This window comes from Tyto alba, unplaced genomic scaffold (genome assembly GCF_018691265.1).
Source record: "Tyto alba isolate M040663 unplaced genomic scaffold, T.alba_DEE_v4.0 Super-Scaffold_10, whole genome shotgun sequence".
NCBI classification, from domain to species: Eukaryota; Metazoa; Chordata; class Aves; order Strigiformes; family Tytonidae; genus Tyto; species Tyto alba.
This window is the reverse complement of record NW_024881262.1, coordinates 27,875,597-27,903,026: the sequence shown is the minus strand read 5'-3', so window position 1 is coordinate 27,903,026 and position 27,430 is coordinate 27,875,597. Positions and strand designations below refer to the sequence as shown.

Sequence of the window (27,430 nt, the reverse complement as noted above, 5' to 3'; positions counted from 1 at the left end):
ATGAAGGGGTTGAAACACACACCAGGAGGCTGCCTGAGTAACTCCAGGTTGCTCTCCATGACCATGCTTCTGACCGCAACATCCAGGTTTGCCCCTGCAAGGTTTCAGGATGTCCTGAACTTCAGGCTAAGCTGGGAAAAAGCAGGAACGCCAGATCCGTGCGGCTCTGCTGCAGGAATCAAGGGGGGCAAGCTGCTGGGTGCACATCCCACCCGAAAAGTCTCTTCTGCGGGAGAAGTCCTCCTGTGGTTCCTGATCCTAACTGGGAGGGAGCGCCGCTGCTCGCCCCTCGTGCCGCGAGGGAGCCGGCGGCTGCGCAGCGTGAACACCCTGACATCTCCCAGGCAGTTTAATTACAGCACTGGAGAGGCGGGCTGGGTAAGAGCAGGATCGGCCTCTCCCCTTTGATAAGCGCTTCTCTTCTAACAGTTTGCTGAGAGCACTGGCTTCCGAAAGAGCCGCTTACAGTATCTATACACTTTCAATCAAAAATATTACAGCAACAACTAATTACGTCCCATCATTCCCGTGGCTCTCTGCCTTTAATGGTACATTTTGCTGCTACAGAACGACGGCGAAACTGCTCTGGAAGTGTATAACGAGCTCTCCCCATCAATCTCCCGCGGGTTCGTTATGAAGGATTACCTGCCGAATAACAGACCCAGTTGAGAAGGGAAAGGATGCGCTAAACAACAACAAAACAAGTCAACACAGAACACTTTCTTCCTCTGTTTTAAAAGAAACCACTGATGCTTTGGGGTCTCTCTGAACCTTTTGGGAGAGGTGACCTGCTGTGCCTGTTTTGCGGAGACATCTCAGCCGTGACACCCCCATCCACGGCCACCAGCCGGCGGGAGAGGATCCCTGGTGACCAAACAAAAATAAAAACCAAGCCTGCTTCCAGTTGGAAAGGAAAAGAATTTATATATATCAGCCAAGGACGAGCGTGCTGTGTCAATTTGTGATGGGATGCATTAAGCTGCGGCCGCACAGCACAGCCCCGGACCTCCTCCGGGATCTCCCGTCAATGGCATGGATTTCAGCGCGCAATGAAGATGCATCACAGCAGGGCAGGCGATAACTTAATGAAGCTCAGATTTGGGGGTGTTTGCTCAGCAACTATATAACAACTTTATCAATAAACTGCTGCCTGCTGCGACTGCAGGATGAAACGCTCTAATTACAAGCCGCAAACACTACCCGTATCAGGATACAGTAAATTGAAATATGCTGGTTGATGTGCCTGAAAGCGCCCAACAAAATACCTGCTCAAATTTTTGCAAGCGTACGTGCGTACACACACGCGTGACAAACCCAGAATATCAGGCAAGATTAAAACACAGACAAAAAACCCTTCGCCGAGCCCCCTGCCTAACGATAAAAATGTTCAGGAGGTGATGTAAAGTTTGGACCATGAGGTCCAAGTCCCATTTACCAACACTCACTCCTCCCTGCAGACCATGCAGAGTAGACCCAGACCCAGCATCCCCCCTTGGTTTTTATGCTTCGAAGGGGCTTGACCCAGCGTGGGTATGCGGTGTTAGACGAGCTCAGTCGGAGCCATACAATCCATTTATCATAATCCTACTGAGGAGAGATACAGTAAATCAAAGAGACAACCTGCCTGCAAATAAATTACAGGGGGGAGGGAAGGGGGGAAAGGAATAGAGAGAAAAAGTAGAGAGAACTGCAGAGGGAGAGATAAGAGAGAGGGAAGGAAACGACAGAGAATTACCAAAAAAGAGCATGCATCACAGGGAAAAAAAGACAAAGGGAACCAAATCAAATATAAAGATAAGAGAGAGAAGACAGGGCTTTCAATACCTTTTGTTTTCCAAATCGCAATTTTAGAAAATTTGGGAACAAGTTTTAGTCCACCGAGCTCAAACCAGACATCGGAGGCAAGCAGGAAATCTCAGAATGGCATTTCACAGGTAACCCAGTATTTTCCAACCATAAGGAGCTCATCTGCTCCCGCAGTGACAAAGTCCATTGCCGATATCATTCTTTTTATAATTACACACAGGCCACAGATAGACAAAATCTACACGTGCTACATGCACAGACCACAGTCCATATGTAAGCATTTACAGACGGGCGCAGATGCGTTTGGCAACTCGAAGTCAAGCAGCACTGAGGGCTGAGCGAGCACTTTAACGAATGCTCTGGCCCACCAAGACAGACCCAGCCATCCCGAGGGCCCAGGTCCTCCAGGGCTGCAAGATGACAAGGCTACCTTTTAGGAGAAGGTTTTCCAGAACAATGCCACTATGTATTTAAATCCTCATCTTTGCCTTCTCGAGGCTGGGCCGCCAGCAAACGTCGCTGAATGCCACAGCCTGCCTCAGAAATCACCCTGTTGTCAAGCTTGGCAGTTACTCCAGAAGATGTGGAACTCAGCCACCCAGGAACGGGCAGAGGCTTTCCCAGAAACCCTGCCCTTCAAAAAGCTCGTGAGGCTGCCCAGGAGAAGCAGCACCCTCCAACTCGAGGTCCGGCTAAGTGACGTGAGAAGGTCTGGCTTGAACAAGAGATCGCTTCAGTTGGGGAAGGGCAATCACCCACTCTTCATCATCCAATGCCATCGCCACCCAGGAGCATGCACCGAAGCAGATGAAGGTTGGGAGCCTGAGGACACTACCTCTTCTCATGCAGTTGGGTGGCTTCGGCACAAGCTGGGCACAGCAGCCTCACACCACTGGACTTCTTGGGTGGAGACCAGCTGGCTTGGATAGACATCTCACCAGACAAGTGAGCCAGAAGGATCCAGTACCCCAAACACATCGTACAGCCCAGCAGGAACACGGTGTCTTAAGGGTAAACCAAACATTGGGGAGCGATGTCAACAACTTTATATTTTCTGCTACTTCTCTGTAGCTCACTTCTTGGTCAACAGCCCCGTACCAGCATTGGCTGCACCGCGTGCTCCAGCCAGGTTGAATGGAAGCTAGTGAGCTCACCCAAGAGAAGGGAATTCTGCCAGGAGCTCTTCTCTTGGGGAGAGGGGGCTTGATCTTCACCATGCTATGAGAAAGCAAGGAACCCCAAAAAGAGGAGGGAGGGAAGGAAAAAAAAAAAGAAGAAAGAAAGAAAAAAAAAAAAAAAGACAAAAGAGCAGTGTTTTAGATTTCACCAACAATGGCCATGGAAGCCTAACGAGTTCAGTGGAACCAGGCTCCTAATCAACCAGGATTCCCTTGGAAATTATAGCCTCTAAACACAGGATTAGTCAACTGAGAAGGCAGAGCAGCCGTAAGCCTCAATAGCATCCACAACCACGCACACTAGGATAAATGAAAAGGATGAGCAGTCTTCACACCTGGATCTGCACAGGACGTCCACCCGTGGGATTGCAGGGGGGTCTCCCCAGCAGCGTGCTCACACGTGTCTGATGGCTGCACTGCACTCGGCTACAAAGCCAACCTTCAAGGCCACCAGTGCAGAGGCAACGCTGCCATAAGGTTTTCTGAACTAATGCACCAGACCTGTCCCCCCTTTCCCTGCGGCTCTCCTTCCCCGATGGATTTATTTTGCCTTACTCCCGCATAGCACTGCCTATGAGGAAAGCTCTAAAAATCAAAACATTTATCCTGCATTTCCCTACACGCCATCACTTCTTTAGAGATTCAAGATGAGTCATTGTCTTGGACCACGTTCTCCAGAAAAGCTTCGCGCTCGCTACAAAAACATGCATCTCAGAGAGCCCTAAATCTAAAATGCCAGCCGTGCTGTCAAAGAGCCCTCATGACGAGAGATGTACCTGGCATCGTCCAGCTCCTATTTACTAGATCTTATTTTAAAATGTCAAAGGGATTCTGCATGAGCTACGAACATGACAGACTGCTCAGATGGCGAGCAAGCACTGTCGGGGGACTCCAGCTTAGCAAACGGCATCCCTTCACCCATGCGCACCTCCTCCCAGCACTGCCAAGTGCTTGGCGTTTCCCCCAGACACCCAAATTCAGGAGAAAAGCCTCCCTTTTCACCCTGACAAATCCTCTGGCTGCCAACAGCTAAAGCCACACCGCTCAGTCGAGCCAGAAACCAAATCCCCCCACCAAGTTAGAGGTCTGCAAAGAAAAATCCTGCTCTGGACAAGCAAACGTGGAGGAAGTGTGGGGCAAGTTTGCCAGCACAGAGCAACCACAGCCGGATTTTTTTAATGCAGCATCCGACACCTACTAAAGCCTTCAGGGAGGCCAGCCAGTTATTTTCAGGTGTAAATAGGGACCAAACAACAGCAACAGCATCCTGAAGATCACTGGAAGTCTGTGGGGGGAGAGGAGGAAAGGCAGGGGAGCGAGAGTGGAAAGGCACCGGGGTGCTCTGGCTTCAATGAGCTCAGCCCCAGCCGCCGGAGACTCAGCTGTCGAGGGGAGGGGGTGGAAATATTGAACCTCAAACGGAAGAAGCTGCAAAAGCTTGTCGGCAAGCGGCTCCCCGTGCCGCCTCCCCTCCCAGCGCCGGCCGCCGTGCCGAGCATCGTCTCTCCGGTTTTTGCACCATATGGAGTCAGCTCGCAAGTGCAAACGAGGCAAAGAGCATGAGAGGCAAAGGGAAATAAATCTGTGCCGCTGCAGCAGCACACGGGGCTGTCGGCAGCACGGGGAAGCCTCCGTCGGGACGCGGACGGGATGGGGGAAGGCTCTGCCTGCATCCCTTGGGGATGCCTGGGCGGAGAGCCCCACCGCCTGCCCAGCCCTCCCTGACATAAGGCTGCGCGCGTGGGAAAGGGGATGTGGCAAAGCCAACAGATCCCTCGCAAAGGGCAGAGCACCCCGCGAGCAGACCCTGCTGGGTTTTTTTTTTGCTCTGGCCACACGTCCAAATGTCACTTCTCAAAACCCCCTGCAAACCCATCCCTTGGCTCTCCCAGTTTTGCCCAAAACTTATCTGTATCTTCTTTTCTTTTTAATTTTTTTTTTTTTTTCCCCCCCACATTCAGATTTGGTTAAAACAGCCAATGACCAGGATATGTAACTACCCCACATCCTCTCCCGAAAATTTTACTATCAATCTCAGCCATCTTTAGGTACGTATGCAGATGACAGCTGGTCCGTTGTGTAAATAACAAAACGTGTTTTCCAAGATTTCTAAACACCCATTCACGCAAGGTGCCATCCCAGCTCTGACGGGCCAGCGGGGCTGTGTGAAACGCTTGCATGAATACGCCGGTGGCTACCAGCAGCTGCTCCTCCCTGCCTCGTAGGGCTGGCAATCGCCCCTTTGGACGATTTGCTTTTCAAGGGCGGGAACAGCAGGGGCTTCAGGACCCCTCTCTGCAAGCTTTTGGCAAACTGCTTCCCCAGCTCCTGCCAGCCCCAGGTCCTCCCCATCCCGCCACATCCCCTTGTGCCAGGAGCCCTGGGATCCATATTCTGGGAGAAGAGACGAAAAATAAGAGCGGCTCTAAGTCGACCTTAAACTGCAAGGTTTTGCTCAGGACTGTGCTTACACCTAGCTTTTCTTGCAAGCTGCAGCGGCCGGCTGAGCGGCCGCAGCTCCCACCGGCCCTGGGAGGCGAGGAAGAGGAGGATGCTGGCAGGAGGCACCGCTTGGCAGCCAGCCTGCCCAGCACACCCCTGCCTCCAGCCCCGGCGCCTGCGCGGGTGCAAGCTGGGAAAAGGCTCTAGCACGAGGACAGCCATCTGCGTGCCGGGAGCCATGCCAAGGCAGGTTTGGGGGATTATTTCCATCCCCCCCCCCCACCACCAGGACGGTCTCCTTCCCGAGCGCAGGGGTAGAGCTGACTTAAGACATGGGCAACACCTCACCAAAACAAACTTGGGCATGGGGTTGCAAGAAGTAGTCCACCAGAACCACCTCCTGCCAGCCCGGCCACCAGCCGAACCCCGGGAAGTGCCTGTGACCCACCACGGGCAAGGGGTGGTCCCGGCGTGACCGGCACAGCTCCATTTCACGCAACGCCAGCTCTGCTCATTTTTTAAGCGGTGCTCGTTGATGATAAACTTCCCCCTGAGCTCATCTCCATACCCACCTCTTCTCCTGACGACGCTGACCCATCCTCCCTGATTGTGGTTTCCTTACTGAAATAAATCACTTTAAGTGCACATTGTGCTCTGGGTCTCATTACTGTTCATCATCATCTGTGCAACAGAGCTGTCACATCCACACAAACTCTTGTCACCTGGGCGACACGGGAGCCATTTGGGAGGGCAGGCAGGTGGGGAGAAAGCGCCCGCAGCTTGACGAGGTACCAGGAGCTCCCCCATCCCTCTCCTCCACAGCTCTCGGATGGTGGGCTCGCACCTTCAGCCCCACGCACCCCTCATGGCACAAAAGCTCAGGAGAATAAAATCAGGAATGTGCAACACCTGTGGAAGACAGGATCATTGCACGCAGAAGTACCCAGAAGATGGCAGGAGCGATGGCAGATGTGCCTTGATGGCCAAGAGGGTCTTCCTTCAGCAAGGCATGTTCCTGCAGGGAAACCTCCTCCAGAAGAGGTGGCAGAAACTCTCTCCCTCCTCCCCAAATTTAATGTAGAAACACCTAGACGAGGGACGAAGGAAGAGCTGGGCACAGGGGCAGCAAGGTGGTCACCAAACCTTCTCCAGCATGGATCCTAAGCAGTGCCACGTTCAACAATTCATCACAGACGGGTGCTTCCAACTCCACGAGGTTACTCCAGATTAATCCAGAACAGAAGATCGCAGTCACGCTGCACACAGTAAATTAAAAGCTCTGTGCCAAAACCCTGCGAGGACCGTTCAGGCGATAGCAACACAAAGGCATCGTTTGCCTGTCACATCACTTTCGAAAGCCAAACACTCAGAAAGTGAGAGAGGGAGCAATTAAAGCTGCTACTAATCTTGCAGTGTCCACAAAGACGGGTCTGTTTTTGTCTCTCTCTTTTTTTTTTTTTTTTTTTTTTTTTTTTATTGCGGAGGCAGTGTAAGTGCCTCCAGCTTCCAGATGGCCAGCGGCCCTGCGAGGGGCTGCGGCCTGCCTGGCATGAACGGCCAACCCAGCTGGCAAGAAGGAAGAAGCGGCTCACCCGTCGCCACAGGGCTGACACCTGCACCCCTGCACATCAGCACGGCTCCCTAGCAAAAGGAGCTGTTTCCCGACGCAGCCTTTGGGAGGGTGCAAAGGTTTGGGTTTCCCAACAAGTACACGACGCCTACGTAGACCCTTGAGTGTGGCCATGGAGAAGACGTGCTGCTCTCACGCCTTCCATGAGGTCCACGCACGCACTTGTCTCAATCTCTCCATCACCCCCATCACAACTTCATAGGAAAACACCCCTCCACTGCCCCGGTGACCACGGCACGAGGAGAAGAACCCCCAGAGATGCATGTGTACCAGGACATCCGTCACTGCCCGACAGGACACCCCAGGTGGTCCCACGGGCTTTGCTCGGCTCTCCCAGGACCCCAGCCCACCCCCCAAAATCCAACCAGCCAGCTGCAGCCCAGCCTGGAGACCCCACGTTCTCCCCCCACTGCCCAGGGCGCTTGTACACGTGTTCGCACACGCCGGCACAGAGCAGGGGGGGAAGCCGCGTTGCAGAAATAACACAGGCACACAAACAAAAGAGAACAAGCCATTAATCTGGGTGAACCGGAGGAAATGAAATCATTATGTCTGCAGCTACAACATCCCGAAGAACAAATTTCCTGCCTGGATAATAAATGGATTCTTTTGTTTCACATTGGCCCCAACCACGTGACTATCTTGGCCTATTCCTCATCCAAAACATCTTGCTGTATAAATACCCAGACGGATTCGAATTTCAGCTGCTAAAAATATGTTTTAATTATAATAATATATAATAATAATAACAACAGAAAAAAAAAAAAAACTTCTACAGGCTCCCCTTGCCTCCTAAACAACCTCTGATGGCTTTTCAGCACACAGGCAAGCAAACAAAAAGTCCAAAAGGTGACAATTACAGCTGAACAGCACAAATGCAATCTTTGGAAGAAAGACCAAGGCGTCCAAAAGGCAGCCCTGGGTTAATGCCCGCAATAAATAGCCCCTGCCAGAAAGAGGAACAGTAGGTACACGAGCATTTTAAGCACCAACGGCCCAAAAGTACCTCCTAAGTACCTCCCAGCAGCAGGACGGGGACCGAAGCCGTATGCAGCACACCGATGACGGCTCCTGACCTCCAAACCTTGGGGCTGTGTAGGTTTTCTTCTGGTGGCTTTCTGATGCCTCACCAGGGCTTGCTTAGACAGATGGGGAATGTGAGTTCTGGCCTCCCCTGGCTTGGTGAGGGTGTTTGTCAGCTGTAGGAACGGCTCTGGAGATCTCGAGGGATGCAGACCTCTAGGAGAGTTGCGTGGATTATTAGTTTCAACCATTCCTTTAATTTGCAACTCCACCAGATCACTCAGTTAAAACCATTTTTGCATCTAAGTACGTATTTTGCTTCTGATCTCGGCTTCTTTTCGCTCGCCTTCCCAGCTTTGCAAACACATAGCAAACACTGCAACAAGTTTCAAAACAAGACAGGGTTTTGAATCCAAACATCAAAGCGCCTTGGTGCAAAAATTCTAAATTGTTTGAATGTTAAAGAAAGTGTCCTGTGAATGGAAAGGAGACCAAAAATCCTCCCCCCAAGCTAGCAGGCAGCAAGAGGCAGAAGTTTCAACCAAGCCCACCGTGCCTTACCCCAACTGAAAGGTCTCCTTGATGCAGCCCAGGAGAAGAGCAGCCCATTTCTGCCTCAGAAGTGGTCCCCCAGCTTCTTCCCCCTTTTATTTGGTTTTGGGGAAAGCGTCCTGGGCGCAAACCCACCGTCAGCTCCCCCTCCTCAGGGCAGCAAACCCTGGGGGGGGGGGGGGGGGGGGGTGTCCTTCCTCCCATGCACAAGCATTGCCCCAGCTGAGCAGGGCACAGCAAGGAGGCTTCTTCCAGAAGTTTCCTCAGAAAGGTGCCTTTTTCACCCCAAGACTGAATGAAGGTGTGTTGGAAAGGCCAAGGTTTTTCACAGAATGGGAATTTTGTTTCTCTCCAAATTAGTTCAACAGAAAATATTAAAGGGGATTAACAAAAGCAACCCCCACATGAGCTGTTCAAAGGCCTGCTCTCAGCCCACCACCCCATGTTCAACCATAGTCAGGGTTGTACTGGTTCTCCATCACCCAGAGCATCTCAGAGCCAAAATCTCTTCAACTTCAAACATAAGCAGAGAAAACCCTCGTTTTGAAAGCCAGACTGAGGCATTGAGTGAGGAGAAATTCAATTTCATTTTCTTTTGTGGGTCATCTTTAATTTCAGTTATATTTTGGATGCTGTAGAAAGTGTCCAAGCATAGCTGCTGCCTCATTTCAATCACTTAACATTGCTGTTTCTTCAAGGAAGGGGAGGGGGGGGGGGAGGGAAGATAAAAAAGTCCTTGGAAACTAAATATTTACACACTGACATACACTAATCCCAGCAGATCCAAGGGTGGGAAGCCTATTTAAAAAAAAAAGCATCCCTACATTACTTTCCCATTTTAAAGGGAATAATCTGGCGATTAGCTAGAACGCTTTACTTAATCACATATTTTTTGAAGAAGAATAATCTGCCAGCGCATGCACAGACAGGACAGGAGTTTGACAAACCATTTTCCTATGCTTCCCACACATCCAGCTGCCGACAGCCGAGCAGCACAGAGGAGCCAGAGGCACGGCGGGCGCTCGGGGGGGGGTCATTAAATGCCACCCGTGGGAGGTCACTCCCGGGACAGGGACAAAGCCAGCTCAGGCAGCGATATCTCACCAGTCCCTGGACTGCACCAGAAGGAAACTTCCTTGCTGGGAAAACAGCAACAGAGCCCCAGACGCTTCGAAAGGCCATCAGTCACCTCTCAACAATGTCCCAGCAAGCGCCCACGAACCTCCCAGCAGTGCCACGAGCGGGGAAGCGCAGCGGGGTATTAGTGCAATACACTGATTTATCAGTCCCTTTTTGCTGAGGTCTTAACAAAACTTACTCTCTTACCAGACAGGGAGGTGGTTTCTACTGGAAAAAAAAAAAAAAAAAAAAAACCAAAAAACCTAAATAATCCAGACCAGGGGGTGTATGTAAGGATTTCCAAGGTCCCCCCTGCCACAGCAAAGCAAATAGCAGTAGTTTGCTAATTAGCAACAGTCACTGCACTACTCAAGGAAAGGGATAAAGTCTTCAGGATAGGTGAAACTTGGATCATAAGACACGCACGGCAGATCATTTAGAAAGATAAAACCGCGTTCGCTCTGCCGCAGCCAGCTATTAAAAGTGGAGAATGTTATTTCAGGTAATAAAGAGCAAGACCCGAGGACCAGCCTGGGAATTCAAATTTACAACTTGTATCAAATTCATATGCTGTAAAACTTCACCTAGTTTATAAGTTTCTTGCCAACTTCATAAAACATGTTTTATTATTATTGTTTTCTGACTCTTCTGCCTTAATAAAATTCCTCTCCCAGCCTGTGTGGGTGTTGCATTATAAACATTTGCACTTTGATTCATTCACGACTGAAGAAAGCTTTCAAGGTAACCTATTAGGAATACTTTAAATGTTTCAAAGAAATCCCCAGTTTCCCCTGAACGTCGCCAAGCTTTAAAGAAATAAATAAAAGTGGGCCTTGCCACAAACCACTGCCAAAAATCTACTGGGCTGCTGACTCAAGAGATTGCATTTGGGAGCGACTGAGTCACACACCAGCCTGGTGGGGTCCATGCCTGCCACGGGGTGAGAAAACACGGGGGTTATTGGGGCACGGGGTAAGGCAGGCACCCACCCATCGCCCCCCCGTGTCAGGGAGCCCCAGGGATGCTGCCGAGCGGGTCGCGCTGGTCAGAGGCAGCCGGACCATTTTCTCACAACTTAAGGACCGGACCGTGCAAAAGTCAGGGTTTCCCCGTCCCCACTCAGCCCCCGCACACAAAGGCAGAGCCAGAGGGTGCTCTGAGCAGCATCCTTCTCAAAGCAGCCCGTTTTCTCCGGCCTCAGCCAAAGCCCATTGAAGTTAATGAGTGTCTTTTTTATAGCTTTCGGCAGGCTTTCGGGAAAGTCTTTCAGCGCAGCAGACTCCTGCGTGTGCACGGTGGTGCCAGCCATTTCAGTAATAACCCACGCATGGCACGAGAAGGGATAATAAAAGCCAACTTTTCGAAAGATCCCGAACACAATTAGCTCACGACCTTACAGCTCCCACCAGCCTGCCTCCAACCTCCTTTCCTCCGCAAGGTCGGCGTCCGGGCGGGGAAGGGCATCACCAGCCGACAGCCAGAGCTCGGGAGGGCACTACCCAAGATGGGGCCAAAGAACAAGGAAGGCATCGGTGCCTTGAATTCCTGCACAGCTGATGCTTTTCTCCATTTCACTGAGCGAGAGTAAGGTCACCTGGTGTGATGCACTGAGCCGCATGTCCCTCCCCAGGAAACGCAGCAGACAGCTGATCCTCCTATATTTTATTAAACCAGAAATTAAAGCTTTACAGCTTCATACCTGGTCCCAATAACATCATTATATGTGACCTCACGGTGCCTCTGTTGAGAGCCTGACAAACTCAAATGGCTTAGACCCCCCCCACCAGCAATTTCATCTCAAGGTGCAAAGCACAGACAGCAAAGGCCACGCATCTCCAGGAGGTTCACCCACTCACCTCAAGCTTCTGGACAGCTTCAGCTAAACCCCACGGGCTGAGGAGCAGCTCTGTGCACCTCAGGCTTGCCCGCAGCCAGGTCATACCCATCGTTTCCAGCACTCCATAAAGGATGCAGACACCCAGCATTGCTGCTTTAGAAACAACTACAGCAGGAGCGCCGGGATGGAGCAGCCCCGTGGTGAGGGCATCCCCGTGCTGCCACGCACCACGGGCAAACACCACCCACGGAGCAGCCTCGCAGGCACCACAGGTATGCTAAGCAAGGCAAAGGTCCTGAACTAGTCAAAAACTTCACAAGGGGGACTTCTGATAATACACCGGTGATTTTGAAAAGCTGAATTTTGTTCTTTTCAAACACGTTTCTTTCAAATGAAAAGCAGAGCTGGTGCCACACGGAGCACTCAGAGAGCATCCTGCTCCTGCTCTGTCCCTACACGTTCACCTCGTTCCTTGGCCATCTGGAAATATGAAGCTACAGGTGTTGGGTGGAAAAAAAAAAAAAACAAACACGCCAAATTAAAGTGCCCAGCCACCACCCAAGGGCAGCCCCCAGGTATCTCTTTGGGCTGCCCCAGCCTGTCCCCAGTAGATCAGGCTGTCCCCCTCGCCGGAGCCCAGCGGGACCGGAGCAGACCCCCACAGCCAGCCCCGTTCTGCTCCTGCCTCTCGAGGACAGCAGTTCCTTTTCAAACTCTTCTGCTGGGTTCCTGGTTTTCCCAGGGAAGATTTAATTCACACCCCTTTGCCTCTTCCACGGTGATTTAATGTCTTTTGAGCAAAAAAGCAATTATCCTCATATCAACAGGACCCAAGCGAGGATGATAATGAGTCGGCTCCGACCCCGCGGCTAAGGAAGCAGCTGAAACAAGTGGAGGTCTCTAGTAATCAAAGGCCCATCCCCAGCCTCTGATTGAAACAAAAAAAAAAAAGTATTTTAAAAACTTCATAAAACCTCAGTTACTGCCTTTTCCTGCTCCATCCCTCCACCCACAGTGCCTTAAAGAAAAGGGACCAACATTGGCCCCGGGTCCCTCCCACTTTGTCAACCCGGGGTACATTTTGGGTGTTGCTCACCCACAGCACCCCATGGCAGGGAGCAGGGGGATGGATCTTGTGCTCAAAATCAGACATTGCCTCCCTGTTTTCCCAGGTTTGGGGGCTCAAAGAGAAGCACCCTCCCATCTGGAGTCGAGCCCGGAAGGCGACAGGAAGGTGACTTGCCCTGAACCAGGACTGGCATGCAGGGCCGGGCAAAAAAAGGTGTCCCCAAGCTCTGCCCTGCAAATGGAAAGAAAATAGGAAAAGGGAGGCAAAGGAACAGACGTGCAACGGTTCTTGGGCTTTGTAGAACTGGAGAGGCTCCCCAGGAGACAGCAGAGCCGCAAGCAGAGAGCATCCAGTGCTGCCAAATACGAGGGCGGTGGGCTGAGCTGTCCTCCCTCTCAAAAAAATACATATATAGCCAGGCAAAGAAACCAAAACCCAGCCTTGTTCAAAGAGATTCAACAAAGATGCTGGTTGCATTTTAATAATACAAAACTTGATGCCTGGTTGCTGCTGGGATGTGGCACACGGTACCAACACATCGGAGAGGCAGGCGGGATGAGAGAAGGACTTTTCAGGAGAACATACTTTAAAATCGTGGCAAAGCCCCTAACTGGGATGGGAGGAAACAGCCTAAAAGTGAGGATTTCCATAGCTTCTTACCTAATCCACCACTTTTACTCGCTGCATAACTAGTTAAAGCTTAAGCAGCTTCCAACACCAGTAACAGTGACTGGATGCCTCCCCAGATATCAAATATTTTTCTCACTACACTAATAAGCACATACCTGAGGCTTTACTAATCCCTAATTTCTTGGCATGGCTATTCCCAAATTAAAATAAAATAAATAAACTTAATACTGTAAAAAAAAAAAACAAAACAAAACAAAACAAAAAAAAAAAAAAAAAAAAAAAAAAAAAAAAAACAAGATAAACTTAATACTGTATTTTTCTTCCTCTCAGCCTCCCATCTGCAAAGACCATGAAAGGACACCAGCTGCCTATTAAGTGGAACAACTGAGAAGAGAAAACAAGCAAATTAACACTCATTAACTAAAACCACTCCTGACCCTCTCCCTCTTTCAGGTTACTGCTTGAATCACTTTCCACCTTCCCCAGAAGTGGACAGCACAGAGATGCCGGCCCCAAGGACGCAGGGGGGCTGCAGAGACCGGCTGCTCTGGGGCTCCCCCCGGGAGCATCTCCCCAAAACTGGGAGCATCCCACCTGCCAGGTTTAGGTTGGAAGCAACAAGGCGGAAGGAAAGTCGTCTTCCTCAGCCAGGGCTCGATGCAGAGCCCCTTCCCCTTTGAACTGTTGCCTCTGTGATTTTTCACCGCAGGGCTCCCAGCAGGAACTTATTAAAGCCAGACCAAAGCACGTATGCTTTAATAGTAATTAGGTCACCCTGGGTTGTGGGTTTAGCAGGCAAAACTATAATTATTTAGAAACATCAAGTTTAAATGCCAAAGAGTCTTAATGGAGCTGAGCTAATTAACCAATTTCTACTGAGTAACTGATTAGCTTAAAAAAAAAAAAAAAAAAAAAAAAAAAAAAAAATCAATGATCATAGACAACAACATTTTCTTTTAACAGGTTGTTTTCTTGCAGCAATTCTCAATTGCACAAAAGGAGACCAACAACCCCCGCTAACCAAATATTATTGTAATTAAATATTCAACAGAAAGCCTCTTCAATTATTCAAAAGACTGATAACACTTGTTTATAATTGGGGTGGTGGGAGAGGTTTCCAGAAGCAGGGATTTTGCACATCATCGGGCTCAGGTCGCAGATGCAAACCCACGTGGGCGGGCGGATTGCGGCATCGGCCCATGGTGCCGGCTCCGGCACGCCTCCGGCCAGCGCTCCCGTCCCCCCTTGCAGAAACCAAACTCGGGGGAGACGGATGCTTTCCAGCCCAGACGTGAGAAAACGGACCATATGGTCCACATACTTCCTGATTTTTGTTATTAGACCAAAAATTTAGGGGACTAATGGCCAGTTTCCAGGTTTCACACCATTTGCCGATGGTAGCGTTATTCCCCCAACAGAGAACTGGGAGGAAAAGCAGACCCCAGTGTATCATTATAATTCACTAAGCGGCATTACCATAGGAAATTACAAATTAGCTTTCCAGCAAAGGATACGGGGATATTTGGATTAGTTATAGAGAAACTACAGAACCTTTCAGTCCATTTATCAAAGCTCTCATAGCTCCAACTTCCAGGGAAATGAAACAATAATAAATATTGAGCAGGGAAAGTTAATCTCCGCTGAACACGCTTTAATAATTCAAAAGTTCTGAGAAATAAATAAATAACGCACAGACCCTTTAGCTCCTACAAACACACGTTCCATTTTTCTCACCATTTCTCATGGTGGGACTTTGTGGAAAATGGATGGTGCCCACCCCACCCTATTCCACCCACCCCCCCCCCCAAAAAAAAAAAAAAAAGTCACCTGTGGTTGGGAGTGACCACATTTGCAGTGTAAGAGGGAGCCCATCCACATCTGCCACTTACCTGGAGAGCTGATTTGGGCAAGAGTTTGCTCTCGTCGTCCCCAAGGAAAGGGCTGCATTGCTTCTACCTGCTAGCGGGTAGTGTCTGCATCAGCCCCGTGCCCACTCCCTCCCCTGCACACTCCCAAGCAACCTCTCAAGCCGCTCACTTTTGGAAAGACTGTGTTTTTAGCCCCTAAAAGCTCGTCTGTGCAATAGCCAGCTCAGTGTCCCGGGGCCACCCAAGGTCCCAGGTTTCTCCTGATGCTGCTCTGACATCGCTCTGTCCCTTTCAGTGCATTTGCTCCTGCACTAACCTCCGCCAAGAGGGGAAGCGGGGAGGGACGCCAGGGGCTCAGCCAGCAGAAATGCCCTGCGTTCACACGTGGCCCACAACGCATCCGAGTGTCTTCTGGATTCAGGTCCATTTGCCAGTCCCACCACCCAGCGCCGCTTCGCAAGGTGCTCTCAGTCACCAGCGGCCCCGAATCCACAGATAAGGTGGGTGATCTGGCCCACTCCCACCACACTGGCTCCCGCCACCTCCCTAAGCAACGCGTGCTCCAGCTTCTTAACACTTCAACCCAGCCTATGCCTTTCCAAACTGCTACCCAGCAAACACCCCAGCTTAACATTTGCCTTGTGCAAGTATTCATGCGCGCTGCGCTTGATAGCTCGAATGTTTGCAGAAAGAGAACAAGGTCAAATTGAAATGCGCTTTCAACTTCTAATGAATATTTGGGGAAAACATTCCCTCCCCCCAACCCCAACTATTTACTCAGCCTCTCTGTGCTGTTAAATGACTGCTTATACTGACTGTGTCTGTTTAGAGGGAACAGAGCTCTGCAGCACACTTCAGGCAATATCGTACAAGTTTGGGGCTCCTGCAGGAAGCCATTTCCATGCCAGGGTACGATGAGCTCGTACCTGCAGCTCGGAGAGTTAAAAAAAAAAGCCTCCTCAGGCTGGCTGGCTCTCAGGCGGAGCGGTACAGCACACACCACAGGCATTACAAGAGCAGCACCCCACGAGCCTCAGCCTTGCTCCGAGCATCTCTTCCATCAGCCTCATCACACTCCTGCTGCATCAGGGACCAGCGTCCCCAAGAATTTGCTGACCTGATTAGCATCGAGTTATCCACTGCCCAAGGTACTGTTTTCCCTTTTTCACCAAATCTGAAGTATTTCTTTAGCTTGCAGAACCCATCTCTGCTAGAAACTATCTATTATTCAGCACCATGGCCTGGATCCAGAACCAGACGAACACATTCGGGCTACTCCATCATCAAACATTAGTATTTTATTCTGATTTTTAAGGCCAGTGTAAGGTTTTTGCTCTGTCCCGTTCTGTCAGGAGCTGCAGCATGGATGGGTGAGAGGCGACCTTGCAACCCCCCCCCACCAGCAGCTCACGCCACAGCAGAAAGGGCCACTAAACACATGGGAGCACTGAACAACAACCCAATTTCCATACAGAGATGGCGAACAGAAAGAGCAGAAAAATAGATGTATTTATCACAGACCCCACCTTCTCCACACCTGCCTTCCAGAGAGCTCTTTCAGGGCCCTTATTTGCATTAACTGCTCCAAGACCATCTTCAGCATCAAATAAATACTAATAACAACAACCCAACCGGCAGGCTTTCCATTTTCAGCGCTGCTTTTCTGATCTCTCCATCATCGCCTGCGCTCGTTTTCATCTCTAATAGGCTTCCTGAGCCGAGCCACCAGAGCGCTGTAAGTTATTCAACTTTCGGCCGCGCTACGTTTGGGGAAAGTGAAATTCAAAGCTTTAATTAGAGCGAAAAATAAATCAAGCATTTCACCTTAAGGAAGGAGACCAACATGAAATTAAGATGCAGTTGAAGTCGCCTACGAGATGGGTTTGAGCAGGACCGACGCCGATTCAGGGACAGCCGTACCACAGCTATCTCTGCACAAGTTGAGCCGCATTGAAGCATCCCAGGGACAAAAATCCCCCTTTCCCAGGTTTTCCAGCACTTTGTCATATTGCGTGGCGTGAGCCACCAAGGTCACCTGCAGCTTTGGGCCAGCAGGACCTCCAGAGACACCGGGACATTGCCTTTCCTTCACTCCCATCTCCAAGCCCAAATCATGAGGGAAACTGGAAGGGAGGAGGAAGACTGAGACAAGGCATAATGAGTCAGTGATACCAGCAATTAGTCAAAAGAAAGCAACACAGGCATCTGCAGACTCAGGTCCCTTTTCCATGACTTGACAAAATGCTTTCCCTTCAGGCTGACAAGATCTGGGCTCACTCATCGTGCCAAGAATAAGGTTTTTCCCCTAAGATTTTTTTTTTTTTTTTTTTCCTTCCCCAGATAGTTTGTTCAGAAAAAGTAAAGCGATGGCTGGATACTGGCACTTGCAAATTCCCGTGCAGGGTACTAGCACTTGAAAATTCTCTCTTGAAAGACTTCTCCTTGAAAACCGCTCTGCTCTGGGTGAAGCAGCCGGGCCAGAGGTGGAAGCCGAGGCGGTGACGGGAAGGGCAGCGCGGCGGCCGCCAGCTCTCAGCCTGCTCGGCACCAGCACCGCTCCGGAGCCTGGCGGAAGCAGAGGAAGCCCGAAGGATGCCTGCAACAGATGTGTGCATCCCGAGCCAAAACGGGAGGAGAGATGGTGCCCGGGGCAGGCGGCACACAAGGAGCAGCAGCCAGGGATGTCGCTCTCAAACCAAATGCCCCGTCCTCTCCCGGGCTGCGGTTCCGAAGGCCAGGCAGGCAAGAGAGAGGATAAGCACAGGAAGCAAAACCGAGCTGGATCCTCCAGCCCAGAACAGGGCTATCCACCTCCCCTCCCGTGCTTTGCTTATTGTGATGCTGCAAGCACCCATACAGGAAACTGAGAGAAAAAACTGTTTTTTAAAAAGAGCAGGCGCGAGGCAGGGAGATGATGGATAGGTAAGCAGGTAGGTAGATTAAATAGCGTATGTGGAAGAGCTGCACCAAAATGGACATTAGCCCCATCTGACCTACCGACACCTCAAACTCCAACAGCTCCCGTGGTAAAACGCATAACATCGGCCCATTACCACCCTCTCTATATGCTAAATGTGATTATATTTGGTTCAGCTAACACGAGAGAGAGCACACGCAAGCGGCTCCTGAGTGATTGCAGGGTGTGGGAGAGATGGAGTATTTGTTCCTGTCATCTTCTCACGTCTCTCTTCCTCTTCACAAGCCACCAAAAAAAATGAAAAATTACTATAAACATCCAGGTGTCCAGCAGAAAACGGTCAGCTAAGCCACAGGGTTTGGTAAAAATCAAGTAACCATAAGAAAACTCAGATAAGCGACCCTACTATCCCCAGGTTTGCGTGCCGCAGGCAATGAGTTAGCAAGGTTTTATGGAGGATAAAGAGAGATGTTTGCAGGCAGCCCCAGCCCTGACCCCGGCTGCATCCTCCTCCCCCTCCAACTGGGTCCAGACCCCCAAACGTCTCCCCCCTACCATGCCGGAAAAAAAGACTTTTTGTCTCGGTGGCTGATTTGGGATGCAGGGAGCCATCCCTCTCTCAGCTGTTTCTGCAGCCCGTGGCAGAGCCGGGCTTCAGCCGTGGCTTTGCCTTGCTGCCAGAGAGGGCTGCCAGCAAAATCAGTCTCGTGGCCACTCCAGGGAGAAAGCCAGACCCCAGGGTGGGTCAGGCTCTAGGAGATGCTTCAGCTCAGTTAAAGAAATCCACGTTGCAATCTAGCAAATTCAACCTCTGCACCAGGAGGATCCATAAGATTTAAGCAAGCTCCATAAAAAGGTGTTTTCTTTATACGACCATGCCAGGAGACTGTCACCTTAACTCCACATCAGATTCAATTGCTCTCTGCCTCAGAAATTCCCCATCCAAAATTTTCCCTTAAATCTCAGATCTCTCCCAGGATACTACTTTACTATCCAAGTAATTTCTTCAGCAGAGTAGAAATAACACCTCTCTTCAACAGGTTCGGTCCCGGGCAGGGATGCTGGCTCTGCCAGCCCAGCACGTGCTCCCACGGGTGGCTTGGGGCAAGCCAGGGGAGACCCTGCGTGACACACGGACACGCCGCCCAGGAGCGCTCTCAGACAGGGACCGAGCCAAGGACTCCCCGCCAGCCACAATTTCGGCACTGCCTCAAGCAGCTGACGCTGCAAGCGCCGGCGAGCGAAGTGCCGCTAACAAGTCTTGCGTTTTCACGTGCGGCTCCCGCAACCGAGCAAACGCGCGCCTGTTTGCATCACGATTAGGCAAGGCATCAGCATTTCCACCTCAAGTTATTTCTGCCGAGACGCAAAGAGGGAGGAAAGCTCGAGGAAGAAGAAAAGCAAACGCCTGGATCAGCCGAAAGCTGGTGGGGAGCAGGCGCCGCAGCAAGCGGGCCTGCCCGCCAGGCGTGCTTGCGAGCGGAGGGCAACTGCGGCCAACCCCGCTCCCACCCCACTGGAGACCATCACAGCAGCCTTCCACCTCCTGAACCAGCTCCGCGCTGCCCAGAGCTGAGCCACCGGTCCCCAGGCAGCTCCAACCATGCTCACATCAGCTACATCCCCGCCGAGGAGCGGCCAAGCCCCACGCCAGCCAGCAGCCCCGTTCGCCCACCAGACCCCCCGCAACCACGCGTTTCTCGCTGCCGACGGGCGAGGGGCCGCACCGTGTCCCCCGCTCACAGCCACCGTTCAAGCGCTGGGGAACCCCTGCCACAAGCCCTTTTGCGTACCGGGGAAAAAAAAGAAGGCAGTGGTAAAATAAAAGGAAGAAAAAAAAAAATGTGTGTATATATATATATAAGCAATATAAAAGGCATGCCAGCCAGAGAGAAGGGATGCAGCACCAGTATGAGCCTGGGGGGAGCTGGTGGTGCTGCCAGGCCCACCGCCCTGAGGCCGGGTCTCGGCTGTGGGCACCGTCCCGCTGCTCGGCGAGTCCCACGACCCGGTGGGTGACAGGGAAGAGACTTCGGCCCGACGGCACGGAGCTTGGTGAAGGGATGGGCACACATCTGCCCCGACGGGCCAAGCCGCCTCCCGGCCCCCCCCCCCCCCCCCCCCCGTGAGACCCAAGGGAAGGAGACCCCCTGCCCACAGCTCCTGGGGCATCCGTCCTCATCTTCCACAAAGCTGTCCTGAGCTCCCACGGGTGTTGAGAGGCATGGGAGGAAGAGGATGGCCAGAGGCAGTCCTACGGCCCCTGGAGATGGCCCCCACTGCGGCCCTGGGCTGAGCCCCGCCGGGGAGGGGATCCGGAGGGGACCCTGGAGGTGTCCCCCACCGCCACCCCGGCCAGGGCTCCGCCGGGGAGGGGACCCAGGGCAGCCCGCCCGCCCCACGCGGATCCGGACGGGTTTCCCGGAGCCGTCCCCGAGAGCTGGAAATACAACCCCTGCCCTTTCCCGAGGCCACCCACGGGCCCGTGGGCGAGCCCCGGGCTGCCAGCACCGCCCGCGGGCCAGTTCCCCCGGGCTGCGGGCACAACCGGGCAGTGCCAAGGGGATCTCGGCGGCCCCGGGCCGTGCCGACAGCGAGCCCCCGGGGTCTGCGGCCCCCCGGTACGCCGCACGGCAGGAGGGAAGCCGGTTTCCCCGGCTGCAGACGCCGCGGGAGGCGCTCCCAGCCCACGCACGCCGGCGATGGGCGCAGAGGACCCGCAGTTCAGCACCCACACCCACACCCCCCGCCCCGTTCCCGGTCCACGCCTCACCTTCCACGGCGGCCGCGGCGGCGGCCAGGCAGAGCAGCACCACCAGATCCGCAGCCATCGCCTCCCCGCGCCCCGCGCGTCGCTGCTCCGCAGGCGTCAGCCGCTACGGGCGGGCGGCCGTGAGCGGGCATGGGGGTGCGTCCGCGGGGCAGGGCAGGGCCAGGGCCGGGGGACGGGACCGCGCCGCCTCCCCACGCCGCCCGGGTCACATCGCCGCCGCGAGTGGGGCGCCCGGCCACGCCGCCGCCGGCCCCCGCCGCCGCCCGACCACGCCCCCCACCGCCGCCCCGCCAATCCCCGCCGCCCGCCCCGCCGCCCCGCCCCACCCCCGCCCGCCGCGCGCTGCCGTCCGAAGGGGGACGGCGCCCCCTGGCGGCCCGCCGCCGCCACCCACCCCTACCCCCCCACACACATTCCTCGTCCTCCCCCCCCGCTCCGGTCCTTTCCCCTCAGCGGGACCCGCGACGGGGCGGACCCCGAGCCCGCCCCGCAGGGCCCCAGAGCGGGGGACGGGGAGAGCCGGGAGCGGGGCGGCTGGCTCCGGCCGCCGCAAGTCCAGCTCCCTTCTGGTGCCCGCAGAAGGAAGCGGGAGCAAACAGGCAGCCCCGCGCCGAGGCGGGTGCACTGGCCCCTCCAAAACATGGCTGCTCCCACCTCAGGCTCAGATCAATGGCGGGGGCGGGAGGGGAAATCTCCTCAGCTTCTTGCCTCCTCCTCAGCTTCTTGCCTTCTCCTGGCACCCTTACCGTTTGCAGGGCATCACTCTGGGGCCCGAGGCGAGACAGGCACCCGGCAGCAGGGGAGCAGCCCTCCTTTGCTGTGGAGACAGCAGTCCCCCTGTCACCGCCAGCCCCCAGTGCCACATCCTCATGCCCACCAGCCTTTGGCAGCATGGGGTGTCACCCCCCCCCACGCAGCCGGGAGCCATTTACACCCGTGGGCACTGAAAGGAGCCCACCAGAACCAGGCTCGCCCCGTCCCCCCCCTCACGCCACGCACCGCACCAAGCCAGCTCCCGTTGCCCTTCCCAGGCCTCAGCGTCCCTCTTGGCTGCTCTCCCCAACCAGGCGACCCCTTCGCCTGCCGCAAAGCTGACCCCATCCCTCCCTCCCACTGGGTTCCTGCATTCCGGCACACGCGGGAGAGGGAAAAAGAAAAAAAATAACGAGGGCAGGGAAGGCAGCAAAGGGCTCATTCGGGTGACAGTCACCTGCCTGCAGCCAGGGCGCACGTCCACTACCGCAGTGGCACCAGCAACCCCGCGGAGGTACCGAGCACTGGAAAACCATCAGCTTTTTCCATGAAAGAGCACGCAAAAAATATTCAGCGGTGCCACGGGAACGAGAGTTTTCTTTTGCAGTTGTGCAAAATATATTTCAAGCAGCTCCTATTCAGCTGAGCAAATAACAGAAAAAATTGCCAAGAACCTTCTGGCTAAGTTTTAAGGAAATTTGCTTTCATCTTGACAACCCTTCTTCATTTCCTTCCCATGAATATCTCAGCAATCCAGTTTACTCACTCAGAGGATCACAGAAAGAAAACTGTGAAGTAAATGTCAGTATTATTTGCATCTTTATCCAGTCTGCCACAAAAGCAACACCATGTTATTTATCTGATCTAGCACAACTCAGTAACAGCTCAAGTATAGAATATTCATGATGTGCAAAGCAAAAAAAATGTTAATCGTTTGAAAATACAAGAGGCAAAGAGCTGAGCCTGTGAGTTATCCAGACAACTGCCTCAGTTGTCTGGTTTGTTGTTGTTTTTTTCCCTAAATAATTGTTATCAACTGAAAAACTTGCATTCAGAAACTAACATTTGACCAAAAAAAGCCTGACAATTTCTGTATGGGGGGAAAAAAAAAAAAAAAAATTAAAAATACTACATCAATATTCTTCTGATTTCTTTTCAGCTGGCCAAAGAGTTGGCTGCGCTGGGGAAAAGCCAGCTGTGTTTGTTCAAAAAGATTTCTATTCTGTCAGCCTTGCTCCGAGCCTCTGAACAGCCACACTTTGCTTCTCCTGGAGCAAGAGGCTCAGAAAAAGCCTCTTTGCCGTGTTGCCGTCCAGAGGGCGGGCGCAGGAAGGCAGCAGCACAGGGCCACCTCTTCTTGCTCACCTGATGGGATTATGGTCACCGGCTGCCCCAAAGCGGTCACAAAGACCATGTCCACCACCGTCCTCTCCGAGGATGCACCAAGGACATTAAAGCCGGCTGCTTTTGGGGGCAAATTTTGCTCCGCTTCCCCCGCTGAGCCAGCCATGCGTGGAAGGCGTCTCCTACAGTGCCCCATCCATTACCTGGTCCCCACCCCAGGACCAGAAGGCCACCAACAAGGTCCCCTCTCGCTTGCTTCTCCCCAGGACCCCATGTCCCAGAGCTGCCATCAGCCCCCGGCGTAGCAAAAGGCCCCCAAACCCCAGGCAAAAAGAGCAGCACGCTGTGGCTCTCGGCAAGCACCCTGCAGAAGGCAAAGCCACCCCTCCAGGCCACGAGTACCCTCCAGCCCTGCCCACCGGGCACCCGTGCAGGACGGGCACAGGGCAAAGCCCCGTGAGGAGCACTGACAGCCCCCGAGAAGGCTTTTGGCAGCCCTGTGCCCGGTGAGCACGGCCGGTGCCTCTGTTCCCGCGGCGTGCAGCCGGCAGCACATCGAGATGGCGGCAGTCGGCTGCCAGAATTAGCTCTGTCTTAATTAACAGCTTTGCCTTTGTTCTCTGATGATGCTTCAGGCAATGCCAAACCCCTTCTGGAAGATGAAGATCTGGGATCCCAGCAAAAGGAAACATCAATAGATATCATACGCTGCAGCACAGATCTCCTCCTCAAAAATCCCTTGAAACCGCTTTCAGGACCAAAGGTGTCACCACCTGCGACCGTCCCCCTCCTCCCCCACCACGCTGCACCGGCTGCGAAGGGCCCAGATGAACCACAAAGATGAATCCCACCCTGCCCGGCCCTCTGCACGTGATGGCGGCAACCACGCTGCAAGGGGGGCTCTGGAGGGGTCACCCCAAATCCTTCTGAGCTGCGGAGCACCGAGCCCAAGCCCTGGGAGGCCGACACCTCCTGCGACATTAGGTGCGTCACGCAGAGGGTGACCAAGGCTCCTGTCCTGCACCAGAGCTACCGCCCTGCTCAGACCCGGGGCCTCGCTGGGAAGGTGCCCTTGGTGGCAGGAGGTCCCCGACAAGCTGCTCGCTAACGTAGGAGCAGCTCGGAGCAGGCATAAAGGTCAAACCAGCCTTCCTCTGCATCCATCCGCCCCGCAGAGCGGAGGAGCTGGCAGAGGACACGGGAGCCTCCCCTAGCCAGCATAAGCACAGGTGCTAAAGCAGCCGTGATGCTCCCGGTTTATTTTCTAAGCCGAGGCCAGGCAGATTTCTGCACAGCGCGGGAGCCGTCCTCAGCAGTGCTCTCGCATCCCTAATCCTGCCGAGGCAGCGCAGGCTGCTCCCCGCAGCTTGCCTGTGCATTAATTGCAGAGAAAAAACATGCACCTACAGCATCCTCCCAGAAGCCAAAGCCTGAGGAGCTGATAAATCCTCTCCCTGATAAGAAAAGCAGATTCCTTCAGTTTTCCAGCATTTCTGACTTGTCTGGTGTGCCACAAGATGCGAGCTGGGTGAGGCAGGTAAGCACGGGTGATGCTGGTGAGCGGCATCCAGCCCCTGCTGCACCGCCCGTGCAGTCAACCCTCCTCCTGCAAGTCTAAATAAATGTAATATGATGTAATAACATTAATTAGCACCAGTAAACGCTCGGTGTATTCAGGGCACAACTCAGTCACTTGGCACAGTGCAGTCCAAACTGCTCACTGCAATCCCAGGAGAAATAACCTCAGGGAGACTTTTGGACTTAAAATACCACAGAGAAACTAAAGGGAGGGAGAGAAGTGATTCTCCTCTCCAGGCGTTCACAGAAGATTCAGGTATCTTATCTGAGCAGAAGTAGAAGCTGTAGGAAGGACGACTCCTTTGTCATGTGAACAATTTGAGGACTAAATTGAAGCAAGACGTGAAGAAAAAGTAGGTGAGATGAAGGTTAATTTGGCAACCGGAGTGAGAACAGAGGGAGCTAGGGTATGGAAGAGTCTATTAATTCCCTGGGCAAAAGAGAGATGCAGTCAGAGCCAGGACTCGGAGTAACTCCCCGCACAGTAGCGAAAGATAAATTGCAAGTTCTTCTTGTGGAATATTCTGTTTATTAAGTACAGAAATAGGAGACAGTCAAGTGCCAAGTGCCTGGAGCCTCTCAGTGCCTGAGAACATATTAATCACTACACATGATTGAACAAAAGATGAGAGCAATATTAAGACAGGCTCTGGTGTGACATCAGACACCCTATAGCGCAATGGATCCGCAGCTTGCTCCGCTCCGCACCGCCACCAGCTACAGAAGCGGGGAAGGCGCCTGCTGCTCTACCGATGGCTGGCAGGACCACCTCTCTCGGCAGGACAAGGTAAAGATCAGTGACTTCTCCTCTTAGGAGCCAAAAAAAAAAAAAAAAATCACTTTGATTTCACAGGTGCCACAATTTCTGCTTCCTGGGTTTTCCTTTTAATTGGGATTTTCAGGGTGGTTGCAAGTCCCAGTAGACACGTTGGTCACAGGACAACACAAGCACGGATCAGGCATGCTGCTTGCTCCGCGTTTCTCTTTTTTTCCAGTCTTTCCAGGTGGAAGGATCTCTTTGTTCCCTTTGAAGGCAGAGGATTAAAAAAGGCAAATGTAAAAGAAAAAAAAAAAAAAAAAAACAAAAATTCCTTTGTCTGAAGATGGATGACTTCTTTTTATCTGTTTCTAATCTGGCTTCAACTTTCATTTCTTCAGGACAAAAAAAAAAATTTGAAGATTAAATTTTATGCCAAGGCAAGCTATAATAAGTGACAGAAACATTCCGTCTCAGGGTCTCCGCTGGCTCTGTGAAGTCAGAGCATTCATGGTGAAGAAAGCAAAATATAGACAGACAAACACTTTCAATGGAGATTTAAAATAAAAACTCTTCTCATGTTCCGAACGCAAAAGCTACAGAAAAACATGTCTCTCCTCCAAGGAAATTTCATTATCTGGAAGCAAAATGCAATTTATCTTTGGAAGCTTTAAAAAAAGCGAGGAGGGGAACCTGGCACGAGAGTTTCACTTTATCACAGCATTTGGCTTCTTGCAGTCCAAGCTGTGTTCCTACTTCTGTAAGCAAACAAGAGATGAGAAGTTTTTTAAGGTGCAAGCCTATCCAAACAAGCAGGAAGGAGGGAGAATGGTCCAGCCCACCCCACATCTGCTGCTTCAGGGTCCCATTCAGATATTTTTCTACTCAAATCACCCATGAGAGTGCAAAAAGCTGGCTGCAGTAGCTGGTTTGGATCGGGTTCCTGTCTCAATACACAGGAAATTTCCCATTTTTTCCTACTGCACCATGATGAATTTCCAGTTGTCACCTTGATCAATGGTCCCATGAACACTATCATAAGGGTAATATGAATTTTTTTTCCCTTTCCTATCACTTACAGGGTAATTACACGGATGATTGCACTCAAGGGCAAAAGCACGTGCCCTGCACCCTTGCACAGAGCACAACACGCAGGCACACACAGAGCACCTGGTACTGCTGGCTTCACCAGGGCAAAATAACATGAGTTTTCCCCAGGTAAAGGGAACAAGACCAGGAATATTCAAACCTGCAAACCCACGTGCTAGACACATACACAAACAAGTGAATGTCACTGCAGGCACTGTAGCCTGCCTGCTGCATTTATCGCCGATCTCAGAGACGGACGGGTGCGAAGGCCAGAAGGACCTGCTGCACCCCCCGTGTCCTGACTGCACAGACACTAAACCTCGCCCAGCCAGTTTTGCCTTCATCATTTGACCATTTGCAAGAGAGGCCTGCGCCTCGACAAAGCCATGACAAACCTACCCCTCCGTACATCCCAGCTACGCCTTTGAACTGCCCCAGCAGCACCCATGGGCTCCTCCAAACAGGGAGGACGGGCTCCCACAGGGTCTGTTGACAACCTTCAGGCTGCCCCTCCTGAGGGACCAGCTGCTGAGGCTGCTGTATGCCACGTCCTGGCTCCTAGTTGTGCACGACCTCCTGCTCGGGCAGCCAGGGTCTACATTCTCATAAACCCGCTAGTGACCTGCACATCCCTAGCTCTGCTTCAGGCCAGCAACAAGGAGGGGAGGAAAACCTTGTCTCGTTACTCTGAGAGGCAAGAGAGGACACTTATCTTCAAGGGATGCGATAACTGCACAGTTTGCAGCTCCCATCCCTCCACACCACAGCTCACCGTGCCCAGGCGCTCGCTATACACAGCCACATTCGAGTGCAATTCTCAAGGCAAGTAGCTGGAAGAGGAATGAAGTGAGTCTTTGTCAGGCTTGATTGGCAAGAGACATCAAGAACCCTGCAAGAGGAGATTTGAGGAAGTTTTGCATTTCAAACAGGGCAGGCAGGCAGAGGTTTACCCAGAGTAAAGAGGGAAGCAGCAAGGCTGCCGTTTCATCAGTTAACATCTGGCAGCTGCAAAGCTCAGAGATAATTCTGCCTCCGTCCTCCAGAGAGTTTGGATCTGGGAGGGAT

At 52.6% G+C, this 27,430-nt stretch overlaps 1 protein-coding gene across 2 annotated transcripts in view; it reads right to left on the bottom strand.

Annotated features, from left to right (window-relative positions):
• Positions 1-21,073, bottom strand: part of EPHB1 (EPH receptor B1) — an 84,929-nt gene extending 63,856 nt beyond the window's left edge. For both annotated transcript variants that reach the window (XR_006165633.1, XM_032992567.2), the window contains exon 1: positions 20,845-21,073. Coding sequence is in view for 1 of the 2 variants with exons in the window: in XM_032992567.2 (XP_032848458.2) it covers positions 20,845-20,902 (58 nt within the window). In the remaining variant the exon portion in view is untranslated. The remainder of the gene's footprint in view (positions 1-20,844) is intronic.
• Between the last annotated feature and the right edge of the window lie 6,357 nt (positions 21,074-27,430).